The 21,212-nt window shown below is 39.3% G+C and overlaps 1 protein-coding gene across 6 annotated transcripts in view; it reads right to left on the reverse strand.

Moving 5' to 3' along the window:
* The window catches only part of TEK (TEK receptor tyrosine kinase), a gene marked incomplete at both ends in the record, with an annotated part of 95,232 nt that overhangs the window by 30,435 nt on the left and 43,585 nt on the right, over positions 1 to 21,212 (reverse strand). For 3 of the 6 annotated variants that reach the window (XM_084236946.1, XM_084236944.1, XM_084236943.1), the window contains 6 exons: positions 5,028 to 5,172; positions 6,764 to 6,915; positions 12,564 to 12,704; positions 13,394 to 13,525; positions 16,670 to 16,822; positions 17,836 to 17,946. In XM_084236946.1, coding sequence (XP_084093072.1) covers positions 5,028 to 5,172; positions 6,764 to 6,915; positions 12,564 to 12,704; positions 13,394 to 13,525; positions 16,670 to 16,822; positions 17,836 to 17,946 — 834 coding nt within the window. Of the gene's footprint in view, positions 1 to 5,027; positions 5,173 to 6,763; positions 6,916 to 9,550; positions 9,680 to 12,563; positions 12,705 to 13,393; positions 13,526 to 16,669; positions 16,823 to 17,835; positions 17,947 to 21,212 lie in introns of all 6 variants that reach the window. The other 3 variants (XM_084236942.1, XM_084236941.1, XM_084236945.1) reach the window with 2 other exon arrangements.

Consider the following 21,212-nt stretch of genomic DNA (forward strand, 5'->3'; position numbering starts at 1 on the left):
AGATTAGTCTTAGACTTTGGGATTTATCATTGTTGTTAGCTGGGGTGGGGGTAGGTGCCTTTACATTTCCAATAAAGCCCTCCTGGAAAGCTCTCAGTTCAGATTCAATGTAATCAATCCCTGCACTGTGATCACCTTACTTTGCTCCAGTCCCTCCAACCCATTATTTATAGTCAAATGCTTTCTTAAAATAGGAGCACTCCTCTGCTCGACCTTACAATGGAATGCTATCCCACTTATAAATCTAATAAAAGCTAAGATTTAAATCATGAACTGCCAAGTCTTGGACAATCCTCAGTCCCACTGACCTCATCTCAGTTCATCCAACTAAAGATGCACCAAGCAGCTTTATTGCGGCATCTTTATAGATGTTCTCCTGTGAGAAATGATTAATTCCCACTATTCTGTTTCATTCTACCCATCATTCATTCAGCTGATGTGACTTCTGCACAGAGGCTACATCTGAAACTTGATTAGGCTTGTGTCACAAACACTTTCACAGGACTTACACTTTTTCCCTGTTGTGTTTTCAGAATTTATTATGCTTTATGATACTATGTGATTATTTGATATGTTTTCCCACTAAACTATATATTTATTATCTCTCTGTACCCCCTCAGCTCCCCTTAGTCTCTCTCAGTTTCAAACAATGCACTTTTATTACTGTATAGTTCTAAAAGTCAAAAGTCAGGTCTCTCTGGGTTTAGATCGAGGTGTCAGCAGGGCTGTGTCCTTTCTGAAGGCTCTAGGGGAGAATCTGTTTCCTTGTTCTTTCCATTTGCTAGAAACCACCTGCATTCCTTGGCTCATGACCCCTTCCTCTCTGACCTTGTTCCGTTGTGTTATCGCTTTCTGACTACAGCCAGGAAAGATTCCCTGTCATTAAGCAGATGTGATGAGAGTGAAATCACCTGGATAATTCCAAAAAATCTCCCCATCTCAAAGACCATGTGTTCTCAATAAGAGGAAATATACTGTAAAAGTGTGAGAATTGGTTCTTTGGGGATAAAAAAAATTCTTAGCAAGTACAATGGTTTATGACTTTCCAAAGAGCCACAGTACCTAAACAGGCATATATTACATCTGTGACACTGACATTTTATGGTGACGGGAGGAGATTCCTGGAGTAAAATTCCTAAAAGTGTTCATTAATTGGATAATAACGATAAAGAAAAGGTTGCAAAACATTGTACTATATTCTAAGATCTACTAGGGTAAAGACCATGTAGGTTTGTCAGGTTCTGAAAAATGTTTGTCAACTGAATGAATGTCCAGTGATTACCATAGCTCCATCGGCCTGACTTTCTTAGAAATGCATAACTGTTGTGGTTTTCTTTTTTCCCTCCCAAAGAGTTTATATTATAAAATGCAGGATGTTTCAGATTTGGGGGGATATTACAGTGCTCAGTAGCCACTTTTTCTCTCTGTCTCCTTCTGACTCACCATCTTTAGAAATTACCTTCAAACCTTTACCTAAATATTATCTTCTCAGGGATGCCTCACTACCCCCATTTAAAATGGGGCCTCACTTGGGCTTCCCCAATGGTACAGTGGGTTCAGCACAATGCTATGAAGCTGTCCGCAGCCTCTGCAGCACAGGTTCAATTCCTGGCCAGCCAGGGAGATACCCACATGGCATGGCAGACCTCTCCTCTCTTGCCCATTGCTCCTCTCAGCAGTGTTTTTGGTCCATCTTCCTATTCTGCTCCCCGTTCTGTCTCTGGTGAATTCTCTCACCCTCCCGCACCTTTGGCCTGTACCCCATTTCTTGTACAAATAAATAAATCTTTAAAAAATTAAAGTCACTCCTCCAGCCTACACCAGCATTCCCAGTGCCTAAACAAGGGTCTGAACAAAACAGGGCTTCAGTAAATCTTATTGACTGACTGCACATTTAGGAGTAGCCATCCAAGGTCAGGATAATAAAGTTGGTCATCAAGCAGTATTCTCTGACTGGAGACAATTCCAGGATCGAACTGGGTAAGTTAACTGGATACACATTTTACTTTGGTCATTTTCTGAAGAGGGCACTGCTATGAACGAATTTATTCACCAAGCCATGATCAAATAAGACCACCTGTTTGTTTAAATCATCAAATAACATATTTTAGTATAGTCATTAAAGCCAGTATCCTATAAAAATAATGTTCCAAAATCTTCCTCTTAGTAATTTATCATTCTTTTTATCGCACATTTATTCTTTTATATATATACACACATATACATACTATAAAGTATAAATTCTTAAGTATATTTAACTCAAGGAACTTCACCTATACACATACCCATGTAACCACCATCCACACTGAGAGAACATCTCTCCAGTGCCCAGAAGGTACCTCTGTATACCTTCTCAGTCAAAAGGGAGTTACTATTCTGACTTTTGTCACTATAGATTAGCTTTACCTATTCTTTATAGAAATAGATTCATAAAGTATGTGCTTTCTTTTGCTTATTATTATCTGTGTGATGCATTCATATTGTTGTAGGAACCAATTCCCTTTTTCAAGATGGTGCTTAGTATTCTATTGCGTGAGGTTTGGGCTGAATTGTGTCTATCCTTCACCAGTTCACATGTTGAAGTCTTTACTTCCAGTACACTTCACAATGCAATTGAATTTGGAGATAGGATCTTGAAAGAGGTGTTTAAGAGAAAATGAGGTCATGAGGATGGTTCATAGTCCAACATGACTGATGTCCTTATAAGAAGATTAAGTTAGGACATACAGACAGTGGGCAGGCCACGTGAAGACAGGAGAACACCATCCACTCGCTAGGGAGCAAGGGTCAGAAGAAACCAACCCTGCCAACACCTTCATCTGGGACATCCAACCTCCAGAACTGCAGAGTAAGTTTCTGTTGTTGAAGGCACCCAGTCTGTGGTACTTCACTACAGCAACCCAACAAGCTACTGAATAGAAATGTATCATAATTGTATCATAAATGTTTCATAATTTATCACATGAAAGGCTGATGGATATTTGGGTTTATTTCAGTTTGGGGCTACAAATGCTGTAAACATTCTTGGAAATATCTTTTTGAACATATGCACTCATTTCTCTCATTTCTTTTGAGCATATACCTAGGAATAGAATTGATAGGTCACAGGGAGATATACGTTTAGCTTTAGTCTATATGGCCAGTTTTCCATAGTGGTTGCACCAGTTTATATTCTGGTAGTAGAATTTAGTATCTGATTTTTTTTTAGTACTATGATTAAAGGCTCGTTACTTTACCTGATGGTTAGTTCCACTTCATGGATATTAGTCAACATAACAATGAGGAGGCATCAATAGCTAAGAACTAGAGATGCTACTATGCATCGAGGCTGTGTGCTGTGTATTTCATTAAAACATAAAATTAGAGGGCCTCCTCGGTGGTGCAGCGGTTGAGCGCTGGCTGCGAAGCTGCTTGCAGCCTCTGCAGCGCCAGTTCAATCCCTGGCTGCCGGCAAGGGTCCCACATGGTGCACAGACCTCTCCTGCCGCCCCCTGCTCTCCTCAGCAGTGTACTTCGTCAGTCTGCCTGTTCTGTTTACCACTCTGACTCTGATGAATCCGCTCACCCTCCCACGCTTCTGACTGTACCCAGTGCTTGTATAAATAAATAAATCTTAAAAAAAAAAATTAGAAACTATGACTCTCCTCAATCTTACCAACATGGTTTGTTTTTTTACTTATTATTTCTTTTCCATGGGTAGAAAAATTCCAAGGAGCTTAAAAAGAAGATAATTTTGTCTTTGCTGCATATTATTTCCTTTCTTCCCCAAACATGCAAAATTAAATTGTTTTGATCATGTGCATGTGAATTTTCTCAGAATAAAAGAGTTGGCCATTTTTCCAGGAAAATAAAAAATATTAAAGATTCTGTGATGGATTTACATGTATTCTCAGGGCAGAAAATCCAAAGTTATGAGAGTATGCTACTGGTGTTTAAAAAATTACGTTCTGAGTGTCTACATCAATTTCATTTCTAGAAATTACATCTGGGATCACCAAAACATTCCCAATTAAGTAATGAGGTGGGTAAAATACAAATCAACTTTGGATATCTTGCTTCCTCATCTGTAACACAAGAGACTCAGAAAGCTCAGTAGTCTACAAGAGATGGTACAGGGTGTGGACTCAGCAATCTTGGGTTCAAAGCTAAGATTTCTGCTTACCAGCTATGCTGCCTTACACAAGTTAGCTCAGCCTGCTGAAGCTGTGTCCTGACTGGTAAAGTGGGGATAACAATATCTATAACACATGATTCATACAATATTAAATTAGATGATGTATGTGAACCACTTAGCTCACTATCTTTCCTGGAATATATGCCAGAGACCTGTTTGGTGTTTTCTCTAAATGAGCTTCTAAGTACCTTTCAAATTTAAAATTCCTTGTTGTATTTATGTACATCAGCCAAGCTAACTTGGATTTACTTCTACTTTCTTTCATGCCATATCCACTTAAATTTTGAAATACTACTTCAGAGCTGGAAAATTATTCACAACCCTGAATATGTGAAAACCCATTCATATTAATTATACAGTATAGCCTGGGCTTCATGCTTAGCAATATTCAAAGGAAAATTTCTCCAAATTATTTTCTCTGATAATGAATAGGAAGTCAAATTATGATGAGGCTAAACAACCTGTGGAATATACATACTAATAGTCATGTTGTGCCAGACACAATTCCAAATGTATTATAATTTCATAAATGTTAACAATAATCTTAAAAGGTAGTAAGTAGAGCTCATTTACAAATAAAGGCCCAGAGAATTTAAATTAATTTGCTCAGTGCCACGAGAAACGTTTCTAGCCGTTAGGCACAAAAATCAAACCCAGGACTGTATGAATTCAAAAGTCATAGCCTTAATTTCTCCATTCCATTTTCATGCATTTGTTTATTTTAGCATCCTGGAAAACAGCCAAAAGGTATTTCAGTGATCAGATAGTATTTCTGTATAGGAGCAACATCCAGCAATACAAAAACATAGCCATCAAAGATATAAGCTTTTTTCCTTTGGAAAATGGATCTTACCTTTTACCGAAATGTTGAAAGGCTTTTCCACCATCCCAGCCACTGTGTTCACACTGCAGACCCAGATTCCTGAGTCAGGGGGCAGTATCCGGTGGATGGTGAATATGGCCACTGAGAGTTGACCTGTGTGGTTAAAGTCTTTCGGCTGGAAAAGGCAAGTGCACACACAAAAAATAACTTCTAGAGGCATAAACACAAAGGTCTATAACATTGACCCCATCTCATTGTTTAATGAGAAGTTTTCTAGGAGAGATTAAGAAGCTAAATGCAATACTAGCATAATCATTGGCTTATTTCCAAAGCTATTGTAGTAGCCCTGAAAGTTTATATTGGATTGACGCCCTCACAGATCCTGCTGTTGTGTTTGTGTGTTTTGGAGTGTGGAATAAACACTTACAAGCAAGGAGTCTAATTCCTTTTTAATGGCATCTGATAACATTTGTTCCTCTTCAGTCTCATGGCTGAATGGGAGGACAAAATGGCTTCCAAAAGTGTTTGAGGGGCTGTCAAGTGTGGTGCTGTGGAAAAAACCAGAGCTCTGAAGATTCTTGCACCTCTGTTCACAAACTGGTGCTGCCACTTTTGACCAATTTCTTAGTTACTTAACTTCAGTCAGCCAGTTTCCACTTTTGCAAAAAGAGGACAGGTACTATTAAGTAAGATATTGTATATAGTCCAGTCAGTCCTCACTGTGTGGTAGCTGTTACTTCCATTAACTCATGAAAAGGCTAACAAGATTTTGGAAACTGTTCATTGACTTCTAGGACCTAATGGGTTGTTTTAGTGGCATCAAGAACATTTGATGTGTGGGTGTCCATAATGGCATATTCTACATATCCTTCCCCTAAGAGGTCACTTGGATCAGCCTTCTGGTCAAGTTGATTTTGGCCATCTTTGAGAGAAAAGTAAGATAACTATTTCGAATATTTTAGATAAGAAAATACATCAACTTCCTGAGAATCACTTGTGACAGAGTACTTTTGGGGGTCTGTCATTGCTGCATTTGGGATTGTTGGGAGAGAGAAGGGAAACATACTTCAAAAATAGTTTAGTTCTAGCAAAGATTCGCTGTGATTGCGCCCCAACCGATGGTGAACACCAGCAATGACTCAAAGTGAAGAGGGATGGGGACCCAAGGAATGTATTCAGACCTCAAGAGTTCATCCTATTAAAAGTGTGGAAACAGTTCTATGTATACTAAAATTGATTGTGTTAAATTCTCCTCTTCTGCCCTCTGCTAATTGCTGCTCCAAAGAGGTTGATAGCAGTTGACCAGTTTCATGTCCCATACACCTGGGAGCTAGCACAAAAATCTTATGCTGATTCACGGTCACAGCACCCCTTCATGGCCCACCTCATTCTCCCTAATATAAGGGGGCAGAGCCAGGGGGATATTGTCAGGGCAGAGCTTTGCACAGGCTAACATGTACTTCTTAGCACAGAGAACTGGACAGTTCTGCAGGATGAGTGTCATTCTTGGCACTCAACTTCATTCAGTCTCACTGTGGCAGATTTCCAACCTGGCACTGAAGGGGCTGGTCATGAAGACTGCAGGGGGACCAGTAAGTCTGCAGGAAGTCTGCTTTGCCTCCCCAGGAATATGGCATTTTGTCAAAGCGAGTAATACTCTAGCATAGAAGGATGCAAGCCACGAGTGGAATGCAGTCCTTAGCAGGTTGATTACTATAGTAAAAGCATTAATGCTGTAATGGGGACAGATTGCAAATAATTCTTACATGGAGCACCGTTCCATCTGGTTTCACCAGGGTCATTTCTTCATTAGCAGGTAGTGGCATGCCAGATGCTTTGCAGATAGGATTAAATTTACCACTGTTGACTTCTATATGATCTGGCAAATCTTCTATCTTTGGAGTCTGCCTTTGCACACCTGAATGAAGGAAACAGCACTATGTATTCTACTCTTTAACACAGTAGGAATAGTCATAACACAGGTAGCTGCAATTTACCCAGTCATGCACTGGGCAAGAACTTTGCAAATACACTGTTTTACCTTTACATTATAAACTTATGAGCTATTATCATCCATTATGTAGACAAGGAGACCAAGGCTCAGAGCCCAGATTCAGCTCAGATCTTTATGAATCCAGAGTTCACACTTCACAGTAATGCTGTACTGCCTCAGTGGACTGGAGCTTTCAGTCTCAATATTGAAAAGATGGTCACTGCCACATCTCCCCTTCATTTATTGTTCAGTTCCTCTCTTACTTTTTAAGAGAATACACACACACACACACACACACCTATATATAGACACACTAGTTGTTCTACTCAGCAAAATCCAATACTATTGATGATCAACAATAAGATCCTCAGTTTTGATATGAGATGTCTTATCAATGGAGAAGTCTGTAAGTGACAGGTGATTAAAATGTTTACATTTCTATTCAAGAAGTGACAGGAATATAATTTTCCCAAATGAATTTCTATTCAACAGCCAAATAAAAAATTGTTGCTACTAGTATTAAAGAAGAATGTCCTGGTGTCAACAAAGGTAGCAGGGATTCCTTGCTTAATATCCACATAGTAGAGATTAAAGAATCTATTTTATTCTGAACTGTAGGGTCTTAGAAAACCTGAGATTATTTGTAATTAAATGTGAGGCAGTGTTGAGAACAGTCCAATACTTAGTAAACATGCCAGCACCCAAGAGGAGCTGTACTTACATGTTATTTCTTACCAGTGGAGGGAGCAGGTGGGGTTAAGGGAGGCACATCAATATTGATATTTTGGATTGATAGCCTAATTCTTAGGCCTAGAATGAACCAAGCAAAGGGCATAAAGCAGGAGGGAAAGAGGTCTAATTACTACAAAGGGAATTCTTTGATTTATCTGTAGACAGATTGTGATTAGAAATTTTACCAAAATGCCCCGCCTTATGTAGCCATTCACACAGAAAGTTTGAAAAATACTTTGACCATTTCAGGGCATGTAATTCTTTCATTGTCCCCTTGCATTTTCTGCAGGTGGATGGAGGTGAAGGTGGACACATGGATGGAGGATGAAATCAGGTAAGGAAAGGGAACTAGGTCTGAGAGTCTCACAACTTTCACAGCATCAGCCTTAGAACAGGGAGAAAGTAGTTAAAGTACAGTGTTCAGTTCCTTAAATATGTGAGTTGCCCATTTTCAATCTCATCCTCTGATCGCCCCAAGGCATTTTTTCCCTTTCCTAGAACTTCTCAGACTCTAATTTTACCCTGTGGCAAAATCCAATTGCTGAGGAAAGAAGAAAAAATACAAAGCTGGTAAGCTCATGCCTTTGAGAAAACAACTGTTGCTATCCTACCCTCCCATATTTTTTCTGATTTCAGAAACAGAAAAAGGCTGTAACTGTCTTACGACTCTGAGTGTACATTTCACTGGATATGTTTCTTACACTAACATTTGTATTTATTTGATTGAGAAAAGTTACATGTTTATTATGTTCAAAATTTTGAAATTATGCTTTTAATTATGAAAAGAGTATTCTAGGACAAGAGTTAGCAAGCTTTTTCTGAGGACTAGATAGTAAATATTTTCAGCTTGCAAGCCATATGTCTTCTGTGGTAACTACTCAGCTTTGTTGCTAGCATGCAAAAGCAACCACAGAGAATCTATTGTAAATGAACGAGGATGGCTATGAGCCAACAAAATTTTCTATATAACTATGATGGACCAACAGAAAGGAATACAGTACTGACATATGCTACAATATTGATAAGCCTCAAAAACACTATGATAATTAAAAGAAATCAGTCACAAAAGACCACATATTGTATTATCCCATTTACAGTTTATGAAAAGACAAGAAAAAGTAAATCAGAAAGAAAGCAAATCAATGGTTGCAAGGGTAGGAAGGGAAGAATTGGGAGCTACTGCTAATAGGTACAAGATTTCTTTTGGTCTGATGGAAATATTCTAAAATTGGATTATGGTGATGGATGCACAACTCTAGTAATAGACTTAAAAACCATTGAGTTATATATTTGAAAAGATTGAACTTCATGCTATAAAAATTACATCCCAATAAAGCTGGTTTTGTTTTCTGTTTTAAATAGGAGAGTGGTTTGGATCAGAGTTTGTTGATCTGCTCTAGGGTAATTTTTGAACTAAAAGTATTTCATTGTGAGAATAGTCTTTTTTATTTTTAATTCTTTCTATCTTTTAAAAAACATCCTTTGTCCAGGTCCCTCCAATGTAGTTCTCTTCCTGTTGTTCACGGCCAGGGAGAAGGGTAGTCCTGCTGAAGGGAGAAGTAGGCAGAGCTCCTAACTGGCCAGTCATCACTTAATATGTGACAAAGAGCACCTGGTCTATTCCTAGTGAAAGGAAAAACGATTGCCAATGTGAGAGTCCTTAAAAATACATTAGAACACTATCCTTTAGGACTTGGTATATATTCCTCCTAACTTCTGGATGGAAAGAGAAGTAGCTTGAGGTTCTTGCACTATTGAGATAAGAATGCTACAAAGCTTGCTTCAGTCACGCTGGACATGGTTCTACTACAGTGTTACCTTGCTTTACCTTCTTTCTCACACTGTAGCCCTTGCCATCCTGAAGAGCAGAGGCATCCTTGGAACCGATCACACACCTCCCCATTGGTGCACCTGCACCTAAGCTTACAGTCTGGCCCGTAATAACCAGACTGACATGCTGTAAACAAAAAAACATCAAAATTGGTGTTAATATAGAGAAAGGAGGAAACTAAGACTACAAATGGCTGATTTTATTTTCATTCCAAGCTGTCAGTCTTGTGGATTCATCTAAGTCAATATGTAATTTGATAGCATTATTTATCTGAATTATATGGAACTTAAAAAGGTTGAAGAATTCTGCTTCCTGGCCTGTTTGATAAGCTTCTACCAACTGTCTCATAGAAAACAACTATATTTAAAAACAAAAACAAAGAAATAAAAACTTCTTGGAAGCACTTAGAATTGAGGGGAACCAACCAGGCAGGTCCTGAAGGGGAACTGAAACTTGGAAGAAAGGAATGGAATGTCATTCATTTTTCAGCTTCTAATCTAATGGTTGGGTACAGCTGACACTATGTGGGGAAGCTAAAATGTAAAGAAAACCTGAAGAACCAGAGGACAGAGTCAAGGAAACCACAGCCACTGGAAAGGGAAAGAAAAAATCTAAAAAGTGAGAGGCAAAGGAAATCCAAATATTTGGCCTACCAATCACACTTAATAAATATAGACTTGGGCCTCCCTTGGTGGCACAGGCAGTTGAGTGCCGCGCTGTGAAGCTGTCCGCAGCCTCTGCAACGCCAGTTCAATCCCAGTCGGCCGGTGAGGGTCCCACATGGTGCAGCAGACCTCACCTGTCATGCCCGCTGCTCCCCTCAGCAGTATATTTCATCAGTCTGCCTGTTCTGCTCCCTGCTCTGTCTCTGGTGAATCCTCTCACCCTCCTGCACATCTGGCCTGTACTGTGGTTCTTGTATAAATAAATAAATCTTAAAAATATATATAGACTAAAAGCAACCCTACCAAGGATAAAAGAACCGAAGTGGGTTTGAGCTGATGCCCAAGTCAGAGTTTTCAGTATGAGTCCTACCAACTAAATTACCTACTAAAACACAACAACAGAATCAACATTCCTCAAAAGAATATACCATATTGCAGAGACTCCACAATGTAACATTTATAATAGCCAAGATAAAATCCAAAGTATTCAACTTAAGAAGAAATAAAGACTTATATCCCATTCTTAAAAGTCAGCATACACCAATCAAATGTTGAAAATAGTATACAAGAATTTTGAAACAACTACAATTATGCTCAAGAAAATGTGCTCAAAACAAATGAAACAAGGAGAAATATGAGGAGTTTGAACTATAAAAAATAACCAAAAAGTTATTCTTAGAATTGAAAAGTGCAATATCTAAAATAAATTATCACTATGTGGACTTAGCAACAAAATGGAGATGACAGAGATAAATGTCAATGAACTTGAAATTATATCAGTAGATTTCCAATCTGAAGAAGAGGTCAGAAGAAGGTTAGAAAAAGATGGTTAGAGTCACAGGGACCTATGGAACAATATCAAGAGATCTAAAACACATATAATTGGTGGTTCAGGGAAGGTGTATGGGGGAATTAGAATATTTGAGCCAGACTGGACTGAGTTATTGAGATGTGCTCTGTTAAGTGTGGGTCTAGAGACACATTTACCCTGAAGCTGATGAAGCTTCCATTTTAGACTCTTCACGTGCATGCACCCCTTATTCGATCCTAGCTATGTGTTCACATACACACGTTTTGTAATTTGCATGTTTTGTTAATATTCTTCCTTTTAAAGAGGGACTGGATCTGCCCCTACCTAGAATCACCTTTTACTTTAAGATGTTTATTTCTGAGACCAGATGGGATTCCTCCACTGCCATAGCTCCCTCAATATTCCATGGAGACAAACACAGCTTTTAGAGGGATTTTCTGAGGTTTTGCAAGTGGCTGCAGCTTACATTTGTGTAACATTTCCCTTTAACTTCTTCCTCCAAGACCCTACAACTGTGGTGTCCAGCAAGGTAGAACCTGACATGTGCAACTCTTGAGCACTTAAAAGATGGCTAGTCCAAATTCAGATATCAAAGCCCTAGCATGGAAAAAGGAATGTAAAACATCTCATTAATCCTCTTTTCTATTGATTACATATTGAACTGGTAATATTTTTGACACCCTGGTTTAACTGAAACATTAAAATTACTTTACCAGTGTTCTTTTATGTTCTAAAGGAAGCTAGTAGAAATTCTTTAATTTTATATGTGGCTTGATTATATGTCTAACTGAACTTCTCTGCCCTGTTATCATCAGGTTTTAGGGGGGAATCCCATCATAGCTCCCAATATGTAAGATGTGAAAAAAACGGACACTGCAAAGTCTTTAAGCTCTGGCTAAGTGATCACATTAGCATTCATTAGGCAGGATCTGACATATTTGGCTGCAGAGTCATCTTCAACTATTGTGTGACAGTAGTTGTAAAAGGCATAATGGCAAATGAATGGGAAGCAAACCACTGAGCCTCAATAAACGGGAAAGTATATTTCAGAAAGGACAGAGGCAATCTGAGTATTTAGTACTACTAAGATCCAGAGAAGATAACATCTTAACTTCCTCAATTTTCAAATCACAAATCCTATCTGGATCTAACCCAAAGGGCTGATGTTTATGACCCACGGAAAACACAAATCTTTGTCCTTTCAACTGAAAACGTGGTCTGAAAAGCAACAGCATCAATACCACCTGGATGCTAATTAGAAAGGCAGAACAAACCTCAAGCCCAAATCCAGATCAACAGAATCACAGTCTATGTTTTTATTAGATCCCAGGCCTTGTGAAGTGCTTTCTATGAGGTCCAGAGTCTTAATGTGAAAGCATAATTAACTTTGAATGGAAATAGCTGGTATTCAAAACACCATACTCAGCAATGGGTAGTTGTCTGAGCAGTTAAGGGATAGCTTTCACTGTGATTTTTAGAAAGCTGGATTTCCATCGCTAGAACCTTTTCTGTGTAAGGTGTGACCGGGGCTTACCTTCATTGCACTGCAGGCCCTTCCAGCCTGTGGCACAAGAACACCCATAGGGGTCTGGAAGGCAGAACACATAGGACTTGCATCCTTCTGGTCCACCACACCTTTCTTTGCAAGTTCTGCCAAATCTATGCAGTTCACAAGCTTTAGGTAGAGAAAAAGATGATACAGAGTCAAATATGCAACCCCTTGAAATACATAATTCTTCTTTCAAGGGTGTCTCCTAGGCCAGTGAACATGTAAAATAATTCAGTTTCGGCTCTGGCATGGGCAGAACACACCCTTATAGCCGATGTTATATGTAATGAAACGTCCCCACAGTGAGAATATCAGGGTTACATCCACGGTTGTATAGGCATCTACTGCAAGAATCTAGGGGCTCACATTCTCATCACAGACTTCGCAGATTTATATACTTAACCCTTTGTACTCCGAACCATTTTACGATATTTTGATTTAATTTCTTGTGCCATTTCAAGATAAAACTTCAGGGAAACATGCATGTCTCAAAAAGTTACGTTGAAATAACCTCAATTCCCCGTAATCACTAATAAATTGCAATGTCCCCTGAGAGGGGACATCCCAGTGATATGCTAGAATTCCGATGTCCCCTGAGAGGGGACAGCGGAGTGCAAAGGGTTAATACAACTTTCCAGGGGTTGATGATAAAAAACCTTTGGGAAAAGGCACCTTTATCTAATTCACACAAAGATACCATATGGCCTGGGAGGCCATTTAGCTTCTATCCCTGCTCTGTCCAGGTCTAAAATTCTAGATCCAGCAATGATAGTTTTTTATATCCACAACTTTCTCATCAAGTGCTCTTGACTTACCCTTCTCACATGTTCTTCCCATAAACCCAGGAGGGCAAATGCATTCTCCAGTATCTTCATGACAGACACCATTGTTCATGCAAACAGTGCAGACGCGGGTACATTCAGGTCCCCACTTCTGGGCTTCACATCCTTTTGTTAAGGAAAACAATAGTGTGGTGAGTAGAGCATGTTCACTTAACCAACCTCTATTGAGCACTTGCTACTTGTCAGTTATTTCACTAGCCACTGAAGATAAATAAAATACAACCTCTGCTCTCTGAAAGCTAGTAGTCTAACGTGGGAAACAGACGTAAACAGGAAGTAATGAGAGGAACAAAGACATAAAGTACCTAATCCTGTCTTGGGAATGGAAGAGGGCATAAAGGAAGGCTTCCCAGAGGAGGTGGAATGTGAATCTGCAGGACCAGTCCAAAGAAGACCAGGCTGCAGTGTGTGCTCCAGCAAAGGTGAGGCAGTAGAAGGAGGGCACAGCAGGCCCAGGGAGCTGCAGGTATGGTTAGAGACAAGAGCGGTGGTTTTCATGGTGATGCCTGACTGGGAGCATTTTCCTTATCTGGGAATCTGTTAGAATCTGTTAGAAGTGCAAACCTCAGACTCTCCACCCATGACCTATTAAAGGAGGAATTGTGGAAATGCCTTGCAATCTATGCTTAACAAGTGCTCCTAATGACTCTGATGCATGCCAGAATTTGAGAACATGTGATCTACAGTGTAGTGGAGGGATACAATATGGCAAAAAAAGAAAAGGGAGAATCAGAAGCTAACAGCATCCATCTTTTTTTCAGGTAGAAAATATGAAACAAGGTACACAAAATCTGAAGTACAAAGGCAGTGAAATGCTTCTAGATGTATAGTTCTTGGCTACTCATCTGTAGTATTTGTAATTTGGATTGTTAATCAGGCCCAAGAATACCTTATAAGGGAAACCCAGGGTTGGAGTAGAGGTAAGGGTGGGATGACCCTCTGTAGTCAAAAGTTTGATTTCTTGGGGCTTTTGTGTTTGTTTCTTTGTTTGCTTTTAAAGAAATTTCATTTAATTTCTCATCTGAAAGGAATGAGTATCTTAGTCCCTGAATTTTAGACTCCTGCTGGTAAATTTGGACCTGTGCCTACAGTTGATGTAACCTTGTAAGTTCTTTGGCAAGCACTCCTGGTTATCAGTATTTTCTCTGAAATAATCAGGAAGACTGTTAACACAGACCTTTTCTTACAGGCTCCCACTTAATAGATAAAACTGCAAAATGCCTAAAAAGCTAATATTTACATGTCTTAATGTATAAAGGAAAAATGCTTCTGCACAACTAGTGATTTCTTGAGAGTTAGACCACAGGTTATTTGTACGTGTTGAAAATTAATGGCTTATGGAAATGAAGATGGGTTTCTGTTAACATTAAACTGTCTCTAGCCCTGTTCTCTCTAGACCAGTCCCAGCGCTTTGCTCCTATCCCTGGGAAGGAGAAAGAAGTAAAATCTAAGGTAATAATAGCAGTGACTTCTTAGGGGTAAAGAAATCAGGAGAAGAGTTTATTGGTAAGAAACAAGTACATAATTAGGTTTCCATTATTTTCTTCAAGTTTTGTGATTTTGTTATTTTAAGAAACCATATATTCATGGCATGAGAAAAAATTCTATACACTTTAACATTTGCTGGAAATCTTTTGTCAGGGAGAGAAGTTATACTGAAAAGAAATCCTATACATATAACCACTGTCAATTTTTAATACAAAATCTTTAAGCACTGACTATTCCTGGGCTCAATTCATCTTGGAGAGATACCTGCAGATGCAAATGCCTCCAGCTGTAGTTCATTTGTTAGTAAACATCACCAAGCTCATGCCAGGGAAAATACTCTCAACTGGAATGATTACGGCCCAGCTCAAACTTTCTTAGAATGTTTTTAGATAGTATCAGTGCATCTCAGTTTCATGGAACTATTCCTTAAAGCAAAAGTGAATGAACATGTGCTCCCAGCAGTTTAAAAGGTGACAACTTGGATATCAAAATGTTTGAAGTCTTTAACTGTATCTTAAGAAGCAGATGAATTTTAAATTCTAGTCTGTATTAAGTCATGTTTGTTTTGACATTAAAAAAAAAAAAAGCTTGAAGGCCTTTTACCTTAAGCCAGCATTGAATATTTCTGATATTGCTGGAAAAGCTGCCCATTTATTCCATACTGAGCACCATAGTACACTGTGTTGTTTCAGATTGGAGAGGAACCATTTGTTGAAATGAATGGAAATTTGTGTCCTTTCATTCAAACTCTCCATGAATGTAATGGAATAAAAGGGAAATTCACCTGCCCAAACTAGACACTTTCTGTATTTCTGTTGTCACACTGCAATATTTATGTGTCTTCTCTGATTGGAAATTACCCAGGGGACATTGGTTTATCTTGTTATCCTTGTATTCTCAATCAACAATGCCTGGCACAGTTATGATCAACACATATTTGTTGAATGAGTGAATACATGAATATAATACAAAGCAAAAATAAATACTCTTCGTGAATTAGAGATATGAATCATTAAAGAATGACAGGGCAGCTCAATTACTTAGATATCAAGGACTGAATATGTAATAGCATGAGTACCAGGCACAGCTGGGGAAAATTCAGGGTAAATTTTTTACTTTCTATAGATCATGTTCATGTAAAAAACTTCTGTTGATAGTTCTCCCCACTTCAATAGTTTTCATGCAGAGGGGACTTTACTAGTTCTAAGTATTGCATTTTTCAAATCTGAAAATAGAAATCACATTAAATAATCCAGAAAGTGTGGATTTTATAGGAGATGAATGTTTAGCTGTCAGACTTATCAAAGGGGCCCAACTCATTACCCTGTAGCAGACACTTTCATATGTCTGAAAACTCACAGTGACTCCCTCTTTTTATGGGGATATGCTGCTATTCAAATGTGAGGCCCTAGTGCCCTATGGTGGTATATGGCTGTACCTTTGTCTATAGCTCACTGGTTTAATGTAGGTTAGGGAAATCTGATTCTTTATTTAAGATTTGGAAGTAAACATAGTTTACTTAGGATAATGGCAGCATCCTTGAGTGAAAGTTTACCTCACCCCCTCCATCTTGAGCCCCAGATCCTTAAAGCCTGTCTTATGGAACTTACTTATCAGTTTTTCCATTACTATTCTAAGAGCCCTGACTATCCTTTCAACCAGTCTCTTGTTTTAGTTGAGGAGCCAAAGTTAGTTTCTGTTACCGCAACTAAAAAGCTTAACCATGACACCATCACAGAGGGTAGCCTCTCAATCACTTACGCCGGACTATCAGCCTGGTGAAGGCCGAGGTGAAGAGATTTCCTCCTATGTACCTGGCCGAGTACACACCAGCATCCTGGGGCTGAGCGTGAGGCAGATGCACTTCTAAAACTTCAGGGACTTCATGCCGGGGCACCGAATGGATGAAGGAACCTAGTAAGGGAGAAGAGTAGGAAAAAATGGGTCACACTCATTTTCATCTTTGAGTGTTTCCTATCTGGGCCCGCCACTTGATCAGCTCCCCTGACCTGGTAGAGATAATGTGTTCTAGCATATTCAATATGTAAGTATGAAAAGGCTCAGCTATTCGATGCTCTGTTGATAGGGTAGTGGATGGGATCTACCACCAAACATATGAAGATCAGAGTCTTCTTGAAATGTCAGGAAACTCTGCCAACTGATCAACTGAGAGATACCTAGAACTACTACTCTCATCTGGAAATTTTACCCATCCACAAAGCTCAGAATGGGCCTCATCAGTATTTCAACTGGTGCAGGCAATTGCCACCAGGTAGCGCCAATCCAGAACTGGACTGGACATATTTGTACTGCACAGTTTGGACCCCAGAACTGCTGCCATTGACTTACCATGCTCACTCTTTGACTTTGTAATCAAACACGATCAAATTTTATGTGGCTGTATTTGGGACACTACTTATCCCACCACGATGGGGTTTTATTATAAATTCATAATTCATGTTATACATTCATAACAGTGCATTCATTCATTCACTGCCTAACAAAGTTTCAGTTGGACAGCATATATGACAGTGGTCCCAACAGGCTAAGCCATGTGGCCTAGGTGTGTGGTAGACTACGCCCTCTAGACTTGTGCAATGCAGCTCTATACACAATGCCTCTCTGATGTTCACACAACAGAATTACCTAATGAAGCATTTCTCAAAATGTATCCCTATTAAGTGATGTATGACCATTCAAAGTATGTAAATTCATATGTGTACATGAATATCCACTCTAATTTATCTGATTAAGAAACCAAGCACATTGCCTAAGAGCACTTCTACCATGGAGTTTGTTTTGCTTGCTTCAGAACAGCTCTACTTCAAACATTTGCCCCAAGACTACAAGAGAGTAATGACACAATGTACTTTATGCTGTCAGATGTCTCACAGCACAGTGCTTCAGGAAACAAAACATATACTCACCATTTTTGTAAATCACTGCATCTTCTTCTTTAAACAACACCTTTTTGAAAGATATGTTCACATTATCTCCCCTGTCCACAGTCATAGTTAAAGTAGCTGGTAAGAAGGAAGCTTTTGAAAGAGAGAGAGAAAATAAATACCGAAAATGAAGTCAAACATTCTCCAAGAACAACTAATCTTTAAATTTCAGAAGATAAGGACTGAGGCACATGTTGGGAATCTGCTGGATTTTATGATATCAAAAATGGTGGTAACTAATGGATTTAAAATTTTCTTTTAATATATACTTTTAAAAAAATCTAGTGAAAGGAATGGTCATCTCAGTAAGAATGTAAACACACACACAATATACACATACACATTTTCTATGCAACTGGTTTAGAGGTGAGGACTTTGTGCTGATTAATACCTATTATCAAGCCAAGGTCTAATATTAACTATAAACTATTAATATATTATCTAAGTATCTGCCACACATTTCCTCAAAGTGGAAAAGAATATGAATGCCCAGATATTTGCCAAATGACTTTTTCCTCGATCCTTTTAAGTTGCTCCAAACACTTCTAATTGCTTTAGAATGCCCCAGCATTTCTCAAATGGAATCAGCACAATGCTGGACATATTACAAGTTGTGTGAATACTGAAATATTTAAGTATAAAGCAATGATGGAATCCAATATATTGCCTTCTATCTTTTAAGTTTCTATATGTAAACTCACATAGTCATGGGTCTGGATAGTACTAGTTGGAAAGTGAGAAAGTTACTGTATATTCTGCTTATAAAAACCATTTTGGAAACTTCTGTCTTCTGTCTGGTTGGAACACAACGTTGCCTGAGTTCCCTGGTTTACTGCATAACATGTTCCGAAATCCTTTAAATTATACCGTAATATGCTGAAAGCCACAACTATGTGAATAAGGGGGATTGGACTTCAGGCTTTATTAAATTAAGCCAGTTTTCTAAAATATAAAGTGCTATCAGGAAAGGGAAAGAAAAAGATGGAGGGCAAGAAAGAACAGAGGGAAACAGAAGACATAAAATGAGGGGAAAACCCCAAAGGAAAATCATGGCAGACTGAAAATACAGAATAAAAGAGCAGAAATCATACCAGATATGTATAGGCTAAAAGTCAGAGAATCTCAGAATGAATTTCATGTGCGCACATACACACACACACACACACGTATGTGTGTGTTCTTTTGCATGAACTACACATTAAACATAACACAAGAAATGGAAAAATATCAGTCTAATACTAGCTAAAAGAAGCTGGTATTGCAATATATCAGAAAAAGAAATTTTAAAGATTGTCTTGTACGGTGATAAAAAAAGAATCCATCCACCAGGAAGATACAATAGTCCTGAATCTTCACAGGTTCAAAACCCATGAAGTAAAACTGACAGAATTTAAGGAAGAAACTGACAAATCCACAAGTAGAGTGGAAAGTTTTGAAATTTATTAATCAGACTAGAAATTGCTAAAAACACAGATTCAAATAACATAATAAAAGATCTGTTGGATATTCATGAGCCCTGGTGCCCAGCTATGTGAACACATGTTATTTTCAAGTCTGTTGCCTTCCTATTAAGCCACAAAGTACATCTCCATAAATATCAAATAATATCTTGCAGGACAGGGCCTCCCCAATGGTGCAGCGGGTTGAGCGCAGCGCTGAGAAGCTGTCCGCAGCTTCTGCAGCACCATTTTGATTCCTGGTGGCCAGGGAGATTCCCACATGGCTCAACAGACCTCTCCTCTCTCACCCGCTGCTTCCATCAGCAGTGTTTTTGGTCCACCTGCCTGTTCTGCTCCCCGCTCTGTCTCTGGTGAATTCTCTCACCCTCCTGCGCCTCTGGCCTATACCCCAGTTCTTTTATAAATAAATGTTTAAAAAATATATCTTGTAGGACAAATCCTAAATTAGTGGCTTTCAGGTGGGTGGCTTGAGAGAGGCTGACCAAGTGTTATGTGCATCACTGGCTTCGAGATCCACCCTGGTAGGGCTGTAAGTCTGTCTGCCTGTTCTCTGTGCCTACTGACCCAGGAACGGTGCCCGGCCTGGACTCCCATATAAGCATCTCTGGTGCAGATGACGACATGCGGGGAACCCAGAGGAGAATGGTGTCTATCAAAGGGTGTACCCTGAGTGCTGGGATAAGACAGTCCTGGGTTTGAGGCCACTTCCTGGACTACAATGAGTGAGCTACTTCATCTTTGCACAGCCCAGTTTCATCATCTGTAGTTTGGAAATAAATGTAGTTACCTTGAAAGGTTAAGAATATTAAATGACATACATCAACCCCTTAGCTGCTTAAAAGGTCGGTATCTTCCCAAATATAAATAAATGGCAACAGGGTTGCACTGACATTTGTAATGTGGACACAAGTGGCAGCTTTATTATCACTAGTAGAATGGGCCAGCCATGCGGGGCAGGCAGGCAGGGGACTAGCAAAGGCTAGGGGGAGCTTAGGGGTCCCCCTCTCACGCTGACAAGGTACTTTCTTTAGCAGGCCTGATGTGTGCAGCTCTTGCTCCCTGGCTTCTTCTGAGCTCCTGGGAGAATTTTTTTCTGATCGTTTCATGCTGTTGTTCCTTTCTATGTTTGTTTATATTTTCTGCCCCTTTGTGTGAAGATTGTTTAGCTGACCGTGGGACTTCTCACTCAGCATTGTGTTCTGAAAAGGAACCAAGATTCCCCACTAGGCTCAATTCCAAGGTAGCTTTTCTTTTTCTCCACTCTGTGGCTCTTTATTATTTCAGACTTGGTGCTTTTGAAGCTCCCTGTTTTCTTAGGTAGCAACGCAGTCACACCAGATTCCACTGCTGTCCATCCAGCCTGCTACCTCCTGCACTAATGTCTCTACTCTAGATGGATTATTCTCCACCGAGTACCAGGAAGGGGTCCACACCTTTGTGTTGCTGCATTTGGGGTGTTCCTATAACACAGGAGCCTGGCTTGTATACAGTACACACAGATTGATGTCGCGTGACTTAACTGGATCATATAAACAGTAAGTACCTTTAACAGTGCCCACTATGGATCAGGTGTGGTTCTAAGCACTTTACACAAATTTAATTTTTGTAATACCTCTACGAGGCAGGTACTACAATTATCCTAATTTTACAAATGAGGAGATTAAGGAACGGAGAGGTTAAGTAACCTATCCAATTCATGGGGGAGCTAGGATTTGAAGCAGGTAACTATAGAAATTTTCATAGGTTCTGTAATGCTAGCACCAATAAACTTGAAAGTCCTATCTTCTCACTCTTTATAAATAAGATGATTGGCTCAAGGTCATTTGGTTGAGCTAATTAACTGACAGATCTTAAGAACACTAATTCGCTTATTCCTTAAGGGCTAGAGAAGAAAATAGA

Source organism: Talpa europaea (assembly GCF_964194135.1).
Source record: "Talpa europaea genome assembly, chromosome: 7".
NCBI classification, from domain to species: Eukaryota; Metazoa; Chordata; class Mammalia; order Eulipotyphla; family Talpidae; genus Talpa; species Talpa europaea.